General features: G+C 32.8%; 1 protein-coding gene across 1 annotated transcript; it reads right to left on the bottom strand.

Annotated features, from left to right (window-relative positions):
* Positions 1-304: 304 nt before the first annotated feature.
* On the bottom strand, positions 305-904 carry LOC111372092. The gene has a single exon (XM_022994266.1). The coding sequence runs from the start codon at positions 902-904 to the stop codon at positions 305-307; it is 600 nt and encodes a 199-aa protein (XP_022850034.1).
* Positions 905-9,861: the final 8,957 nt, after the last annotated feature.

Genomic DNA, 9,861 nt, shown 5'->3' on the forward strand with positions numbered 1-9,861 from the left:
CTTCAATGTCATGATAGGTTTTGAAGAGAGACTTATCATAACATACATGAATTGTAGCGCATGTATCATATCGCCAGCCCAGAACTTTGCCTCGGATTGTATTAATTTCGCTCACCATGGCGATAGTCTCATCAATGGAGTTCACTTATCCTTCCTTCTTTTGTTGTTTTCTATGTCTACAATCCTTGGCATAGTGTCCTGATTTTCCACAAACATAGCAAGGTCTTTTGGCTTTGTTTTTGAACTTTTCTTGATCATCTCCGTCAAGTCTTCCTCCCTAGTTACTAGAACTTGAGGTGCAAAGCTACTCGAAATCGAAAGGCATATATCCAAAGTCTTCAGAATTGTGAAGAATCTTCTTCCTATATCCTTTCCAAGAACCAGGAAGTTTAGCAATAATTGCTCCCACTTGGAAAGTTTCGGGAAGTTCGATTTTTACCGCTTTCAGTTTGTTTACAATTATTTGTAACTCATGTACTTGAGGCAATAACGGTATATTATCGAAAAATTTGAAATCAAAATACTTAGATATTAAGAACTTTTTGGTACCTTCTTCCTCGGCTTTGTATTTGTTTTCTAGCACGTACCAGATTTCTTTTGCCAATGTAGTGTTGGTGTAGAGATCATAGAGGCGATCGGATAATGCAATTAGGATATGACCAGGACATATCAATTCGTCCTCTTCCTGTTTCTTCCTTTCTATGTGAATTTCTTCGATATCCTTGTCAGTTACATCGGGAATGGGCTCCAATTTTGGATCAAGCACATAGAAGATCTTCAAGGCCGTTAATAGAAATTTAAGTTTGTCTTGCCATCTTGTGAAATTTTCACCTTCGAATCTGTCCAAGCGTACTAGGTCTTGATTCATCATTTTGATAGTAGCAAGTGTAGATTCCGTCTCCATTGCAATAATAGTAATCAAATAATGTTTGAGATTGTTGAGAAAATAATGGCAATGGAAAAGAAAATTATAAAAGTATATCAATGAAGGCTTGAACACGAAATTAATCTCACTATCCTCAAACGTTATTTGCCTCATTTCCAATGCTTTTTAAGGATTTTCGGCAAATAATTTGTAGGACTAAATGAGCCTTGACAAGAAGAACACCAAAAAGCAAAGATGTTTCTTTACAATAAACAAGTGAAAAATGGAAGGATTATGTGATAAATTTTCTCGATATTGGAAGTATAATTTGGGGATGAATTTCAATGGAACTCAATTGAATTTTCTTGCACTTGGATTACCTATTTATAGGCATTGGCAAGTTCTCATGAAATGGTGCAAGAAACAAGTGAAAAGTCACCAAATTTGAATGAAAAAAAGGTCAACAGTTAGTTTTTAATAACCATGATCGCATGGTTAAACCAAATTTTTTTCTGATTTTGAACAAACAAATAAATTTCAACAATCACACTTGTTCAAAATCTGTATTAATCACATAATCAAATATCAACACTTATGCATGAGAATTAAATATCTTTCAATTTTAATCTATTCATACTGTAAATCTCATAAAATATTATCAGAATTCCAGGTGGCTAGTGTGCCTTGAACCAGTTATTCTTTGTGACAATACCGATGAAATCACACACACAATTGTTAAGCTTTTCACTAGTTCCTCTAACTCATCTAGTGCTAATATGGTCTTGCACTAATCTTATTTCATTGAACTTTTAAAGAGAGAAAAAACTCCAACTCTCTAATGAGGCAACACCACCTCGAAGTTCACATAGGTAAAGTTCTTCCAGTATCTTTGTTACTTTTACAGATGCTTGTACTTCGTACTGAACTTCATTAAAAGTTTATTTTAACTCATCGCTCCAATAGTAATAACTAACACTATTTTCCAAAGATAGTAATTGATATATTTAATAGTGTTGAATCCATCCACTTATCGAACGACTTTTTGTTACCTCTTGAACCTATTTATACTAGTTTAGTATGTTTTGGTGAGGTTGTTGTTATTAGTAGATCTATTTGAGGAGTTTTAATCTCATTTTACTTTATGTCGATCTCACTAACTCTTTCGTGAGAGGTTTTGTAAATGGATCAGTTAAGTTCTCACTAGACTTAACAAATGTAAGAGAAATTACTCCATTCTTGATTAACTTCCTTGCATATTCGTGTCTTAGACTCATATGTCTAGACTTTTCATTGTATACTTCGTTATATGCTCGAGCTAAAGTGGCTTGACTATCACACAAGATAGGTATAGAAGAAATATCATTTATATCTAAAAGTATTTCATATAATAAATCTCTTAGCCACTCAGCTTCTTTTCCGATTTCGACCAATGCTACAAATTCCGATTCCATAGTTGAATGAACAATACAAGTTTGTACTTCCAAGAAACTGCACCACCTCCAAGAGTGAACATCCAACCTGAAGTAGATTTATTCTCTCTTGCATTTGATATCAAACTTACAGCAGTATATCCTTCCAAGATTTTAGAAAATTTTGTATACTGTAGCCCAAGATTTTTGGTTTTCTTTAGGTAATCAAGAACCCTACTGATGGCCTTCCAATGTTCAGAACTTGGATTGCTATTAAATCTACTTTGTTTACTTACAGCAAATGTTACATCAGGTCTTGTACATTGTGATGCGTACATAAGACTTCCAATTGCACTTGCATATTCTATTTGTGCAATTGCTCTACCTTAATTTTTTATCAATTTAATATTTGGATCTATAGGAATGTTAGCCTCCTTAACATTCAAGTGTTTGAATTTGTTTATCACACTCTCAACATATTGTGATTGGCTTAATGTAAAATCCCCACTATCTTTTTTAACTGTGATACCAAGGATAGTGTCAACTTCTCCAAGATCCTTCATTTTGAAAGTAGAGGATAAAAACAATTTTGTTTCTTTGATCCCATCTATATTATTGCTAATGATTAGCATATCATCAATATATGGACATACTAACGTGAATATATTATCATTCACTTTCACGTAGGGACATTTATCTATCGAATTATGGTTAAATCCATTTGAAATTATTTTAGATTCAAATTTCTCATACCACTTTTTGGGAGTTTGTTTTAGTCCATATAAAGATTTAATTAATTTGCACAACTTATGTTCATTTCCCGGTAGAACAAACCCTTCTGGTTGTTCCATATAGACTTCTTCGTCGAGATCTCCATTTAGGAATGCCGTCTTGATGTCCATTTGATGAACATGTGGGTCATAGATGGATGCTAATGTAAATAAGATCCTAATCGAGGTTATCCTCGCTACGAGTGCATATGTGTCAAAGTAATCAATTCCTTCTTTTTAACGATATCCTTTAGCCACTAATCTAGCCTTGTAGGTATTAAATGATTTATCGAAATTGTATTTCTTACTAAATACCCACTTGCAACCAATAGCTTTAGAGCCTGCTGGTAGGTCAACTATTTCTCAAGTGTTATTCGAAATAATAGAATCCATTTTGTTATTAATAGCTTCTTTCCAGAACATGTAATCTCTAGATTGCATTGCTTTCTTATAATTCTTAGGATCACTTTTCACTTAAAGAACAAAGGGAATTACTCATACAACATCCTTCCTATCTCTTTCTACTAAGTAAAAAGAAATAAGTTGGGGATTTATTCCATCTGATCCTAAGTTCTTTTCTTTTCTAGTTCTTTTACTTCTTCGAGGTTCAATTTCAACATCTTTTATGGGTGTCTATTCTGGTGAACTTCTAAAGATTGAAATATCCTTATTATTTTTCAGATTTCCTAGCTATCATTATATTCTCGAAGAATTCCATATCTTTTGATTCTATTATGACATCTGTTTCTAAATTTAATAATCTATAGGTTTTGCTATTGAGAGCATATCCCACAAAGGCACATTTGATATCTCTAGGACCTAACTTGATTTTCTTAGGATCCATATTTTTACAATAAGCAAGGTACCCCCACACTTTAAAATAACTAATATTTGGTTTTCTACTTTTCCAAATTTCATATGGGGAAATTTTATTCTTTTTCATAGGAATCCTATTTGTTATATGGCAAGTACAAAGTAAGGCTTCACCCCATAGGTTAAAAGGTATTCATAATTTAACAACATGGTGTTTATCATTTCCAAAAAAAGTTCTATTCTTTTTTCTGCTAATCCATTTTGTTCGGGTGTTTTAGGTGCAAAAGATTGATATATTATTCTATTTTGTTTACAAAATATGTTAAATTCATTAGAAAAATATCCCCCACCTCTATCATTTCTTAAAGTCTTTATTTTTCTTCCTAATTGATTTTCAACTTCAATTTTATAAGTTTTAAAGGACTAAAGGCTTCATCCTTATATTTTAATAAGTACACACAATTATACCTAGAACAGTCATCAATGAAAGTATTAAAATATCTACTACCGCCTCTAGTTAACATTCCATTCAATTCACATATGTCAGAATGAACAAGTTCAAGTAATTTTGTTGATCCCATTACGCTATAAAATGGCTTCTTAATCATTTTTCATTTAACACATCTTTCACATTTTTCTAAGTTGTCTATATCACATTGTAAATATGCTAATCTTTCATGCCATAAATTAAATGAATCAGTAACATATGCAAAAGATTTTAATTTTATTTGAGTTATCCTCCATAGTACATAGTTTGGCCATTCCTTCGGTGGAATAGCCATTTCCAACAAAGTGCCCATTATGGGTTAATACGAGCTTTCCAGATTCAAAAACCAATTTAATTTCAGGTTTTCCCAAGAGTACACCACTTCCTAAGTTTTTATTCATTTCCGGTACATGCAAGACATTTGTCAAAGTGATTTTCTCTCTTGAAGTGAAAATGAGTTCCACATTTCCTTTGCCAATCATTTTGATCTTCCTTCATTTTCCATTTGTATCTCTTGATTGTCTTCAATCTCATTATAAGCTTTGAAGAGAGACTTATCATAACATACATGGATTGTAACGCATGTATCATACCTCCAACCCAGAACTTTGCCTTGGATTGCATTGATTTCGCTCACCATGGCGATAATCTCATCAACGGAGTTCACTTGTCCTTCATTTTTTGTTGTTTTCTATGCCTACAATCTTTAGCATAGTGTCCCGATTTTTCACGAACATAGCAAGGTCCTTTGGCTTTATTTTTGAACTTTCCTTGATCCTTTCTGGGACCAAGAAGTTTTCCTTTCTTTTTAAATTTATTGGAGTTGTTCACATTGTCCATGGCATTGGCTTTTGAAGAGCCATCATAAGAATTTTTAATCTTATCTGTTGCCCTTGATTCTTCGCCAATACGAAGATGTTTTTGTATATCTTCCAAAGAAAAGTCTTTGGAATTGTGAAGAATATTCTTCCAATATCCTTTCCAAGAACTGGGAAGTTTAGCAATAATTGCTCCCACTTGAAAAGTTTTAGAAAGTTTGATTTTCACCGCTTTCCATTTGTTTACAATTATTTGTAACTCATGTACTTGAGGCAATAATGGTATATTATCCAAAAATTTGAAATCAAAATACTTAGATATATTAAGAAATTTTTGGTACCTTCCTCCTCGGCTTTGTATTTACTTTCTAGCGCATACCATATTTCTTTTGTTGATGCAGTGTTGTTGGAGAGATCGTAGAGTCGATCGGATAATGCATTTAGGATATGGCCACGACATATCAATTCGTCCTCTTTCCATTTTTTCCTTTCTATCCGAATTTCTTCGGTATCCTTGTCAGTTGCATCAAGAATGGGCTCTAATTTTGGACCAAGCACGTAGAAAATCTTCAAGCCCATTAACAAAAATTTAAGTTTGTCTTGTCATCTTGTGAAATTTGCGCCATTGAATCTGTCCAAGCATACTAGATCTTGATTCATCATTTTGATAGTAGCAAGTGTAGATTCTGTCTCCATCGCAGTAATAGTAATCAATAACGTTTGAGATTTTTTAAAAAATAATGGCAATGGAGAAGAAGAAAAAAATGCAAAGAAGAGAAGAATATAAATATATATCAACGAAGGTTTGAACACGAAATTAATCTCGTTATCCCATAACATTATTTGCCTCCTTTTCAATGCTTTTTAAGGATTTTCAAAAAATAGTTTATAGGATTAAACAAGCCTTGATGAGAAGAACAACAAAAAGAAAAGGTGTATCTTCACAATGAATAAGTGAAAAATGGAAGGATTATGTGATAATTTTTTCCCAATTTTCGAAGTATAATTTGGTGATAAATTTCAATTGAACTCAATGAATTCTCTTGCACTTGGATCACCTATTTATAGGTCTTGGCAAGTTCCCACGAAATGATGCAAGAAACATGTGAAATGTCACCAAATTTGAATGAAAAAAGGGTCAAAAACTAACCCAACGGTTAGTTTTTGATAACCATGCAACTGCATGGGCTATAGCCATGCGGTCACATGGTTATAGCTTCACCAGTCCTCCCATTCTCGAGAGGGCCTCATGCGATCACATGGGCTTTATCCATAAGGTCGCATGGTTAAGCCAAAATTATTTTTTTCTGCTTTTGAACAAACAAATAAATTCCAACAGAAGCTATGAACTAAAGGTAATTAAATTGACAAATAACGATAAGTTTGAAATGACGTGAAAATCCACTTTATAGCACTGAGCACCTCACCTTAAACTTAGAAATATAGTTCCTTGAGTAATAAATTTTACATTTGAGCACCTCTTTATAATAGCCAAAAATCTTTGAAAATTTTTGTAATTTTATTTTGCTAAACAACTGTGTTTTATGTGTATATTTGTGCATGCAACAGAGAGACTGAGAGAGACATAGAGGGTGTGTTGTTGAGAATATTTACTGTCGTAGATTTGAAGTAATTTACTACTCAATCCCGAGCTTCATATATAACGAAGTCAATGCGGAGTTCTAGTGGGAACAAATACACGTATCCTACAGAAAATGGAAGATTTGGTGTTTAATGCATCCTAATTGAATTGAATCATAATGTTGATGATAAGCTAAAACAATTAGGATAATTAATTTGTTGGGTTTTTCATACCCAATAAATCACAGGCTATGATGTTAACGTGGGTGAATTATTTCATAGGCATAGGTCGATGAATGAAATAAGTCCAACAACCAAGTCCATGAGCTCCACCCGGTCCAATTGTATTCCCTCTTAGGTGGCTTGAATTTTGGCCCATTTAAGCCTCTTACAGGTCCAATTTAAGGCCTAACCCTATACTGCATATAAGGCAATAAACCCTAGCCAATTTCTTGTATGATTTGTGTGGTTTTGTGAGAAAAACGAGAATCCTGGCTTCCCCCTTTGGTGTGTGAAAAACGGCCCCTAGAAGTGTCCAAAATGCTTATTTACTTTGTGTAATTGATTGTTCCTTCATAGCCTACCTTTGTGATGCTTTCTCCAAGCTTTTGTGCCCATAAATTATCACCATTTCTTGTTCTACATTGGTAAGATTGAATAGCTATCGAGGTGAATTATATTAGTTATGGATTGGAGCTGATTGGATTGGTTATTGGTGGAGAAAGATACGTTGGACCGAGTGCGGAAAACCACCGATTTCAAGATCCTTAGAGAGAGCTTCCGCAACAAAAATATAATTTATATGTCAGTACATCTAACACGACCCATCCCGAATCACCCTAGTGGACTTGAAACGTGACGTGCGCCGATAATAGATGCTGACTAGATGTCAAATCTATCACCAAGACTGACTATGAGTTATTTCAAAAAATACAACAAAATCAAATGCTTATGTAAAATATAATGCAATGGACCCAAAATATTTACTTCGTGCTTCATCAATATGAATTATAACACTCAACATGTCATGTGATTCTCATTCCGAAATTATTAGGCTCTTCCGACTAAAAAGAATCAATTTTCCACCTGTAAGAAAATTACGGAAAAATATATGAGTTGATAACTCAGTGAGTGGAGAAATTCGAAAATAATTATACTTTTTCATTTATACATTTTTATCGAAAATCAAATTCGTATCATTTGATAATTCACAAGCTACCATCATGTAATTATAGTCAAAAAGTGAAATATTCATATAAGGTCATAAAATATCAGCTTAAAATCATGATATAGACATCAGCCGATAATCATGCTATGATCTCATCACATCAAACGTACTGAAAAATTCACCAAAAATGTACCCTCTGACTGAAATATATAATCCACCCCTCGGGCTAAGAACTTTCGCCACAGGCCTTTGGCCCCTTCGTGAATGAAATTCGGTCCCAAAGACCTCTCATAATCAATTCTAGAACACGGTCAAAGCCCCTCTGTGAACTATATGTACACGATCAAGACCAATGTCCGGTCAAAACCCTCCATATAGGATAGAACACGGCCAAGGTCCCTCTGTGAACTAGAAGAAGTACATAATCATGAGTACTTTTATGGTCGATCTCAATATCACATCCCACATACCAAACAAATCTCAATATCACATGTCTCATATACCAAGTCACAAACGTACAATAAATAATCCTTGAAATTTCACATGGATCATAATAAAAGATATTTCCATAATAACCATGTGATTCGAACACATAATTGCATATAATTGTACATACTTTAATAATATACTTAATTTATAAATACTTTAAAAATATTTATATTTTTCCACTCACAGTACTATGTTTGCAAAATCAACCCGGTTGGTAAGCTATTCTGATATCAATATCGTCTCCTGAAATACGATATAATTTTTAAATAAACAATTAATTATTTTAAATAATTTCAATAATTTAATAGGCGATACCCAAAGTTAATCATTTCACATTTGGGCGATTTCTACAGTCTCTTTAATAACTAAAACTAATTTTTCTTTTATCTTACTCAATTTCATAGTTCATTACACTTAACCCCTTCAATAAAATTGAATTTAATTTAACAATCTAACAACTATAAAATCAAACATAACTTGACAATAAGTAACTTTTTACTTACCTTTTAAAATTGAGGAATTCAAGCCTAATAATGTAGACCACTTAATTCCTAACACGTTAGCAAAAAATTTCTATTTTTTTCTTCTTCTTCTTCTTGCCTTTTTTTTTTTTTGCCCTTTCTATTTTCTCTCTTCTCTTTCTCTTTCTCTTTTTCTCTTTCTTTCTGCCTCGGCTTCTCGTGTGTTTGTGTGCGTAATTGGATAGGTTTTCAACTTGGGTGGATTGATATAAATCAATCCACCGCCTCATTATTATTTTATTTTTATTTTTATTTTTTTTAACTTTTTGACTTTTCTTTAATTAAACTAATGTATTACAACATCCTTCTCCAATAGTTAGCGGACTTATTGACTAACCAAGGTTTAACTTTTCATTTCTAATCACTTATTTATTATTTTCTTATGTTGACCATAACTATGTCATTTCTTACCCAAAATAACTTTTTTTTTTCGAGCCTAATATAAATGGCCGAATACGGGCTACGCAACAAACCCACTACAGATACAATAATTTTGTCTAATTTGGAAAATAATATTACCAACAAAGTAGTTTATTTTAATGAGCTATAACTCATAAACTAAACCGTGTTTGGATAGAAATCATCTGTATTATATAGTTCTTAAAATTAATTAATGTTTTGATTAGCACAAAAACTGTCCACAAAATTCCCCAAATCTTATTATCTATCATTAAAGACAACAAACACTATAGATGCCAGCCACTGGATAAGGGAATAGGTGCAAGAATTCATTAGTGTCCCATCTTTTATTTATTTTTCAGCACAGCTAAATGTGTAATCAAAGCTAAATCACATCCGTTTCACATGCAATGTATGTGCTTCTCACCATTAAAATTAAAACACTATTATCAATAATTTTTGAGCTATATAGCAATCAATTTCCACAAATTGGGCACATTAAAAAATAGCAAATAACCTCAATTGTTAAGATTTCGATTGG

Source organism: Olea europaea, chromosome 2 (genome assembly GCF_002742605.1).
Source record: "Olea europaea var. sylvestris chromosome 2, O_europaea_v1, whole genome shotgun sequence".
NCBI lineage: Eukaryota > Viridiplantae > Streptophyta > Magnoliopsida > Lamiales > Oleaceae > Olea > Olea europaea.

Excerpts from the sequence above, each read along its gene's own strand:
- LOC111372092 (XM_022994266.1), bottom strand. The coding sequence starts at position 904 with ATGGAGACGGAATCTACACTTGCTACTATCAAAATGATGAATCAAGAC.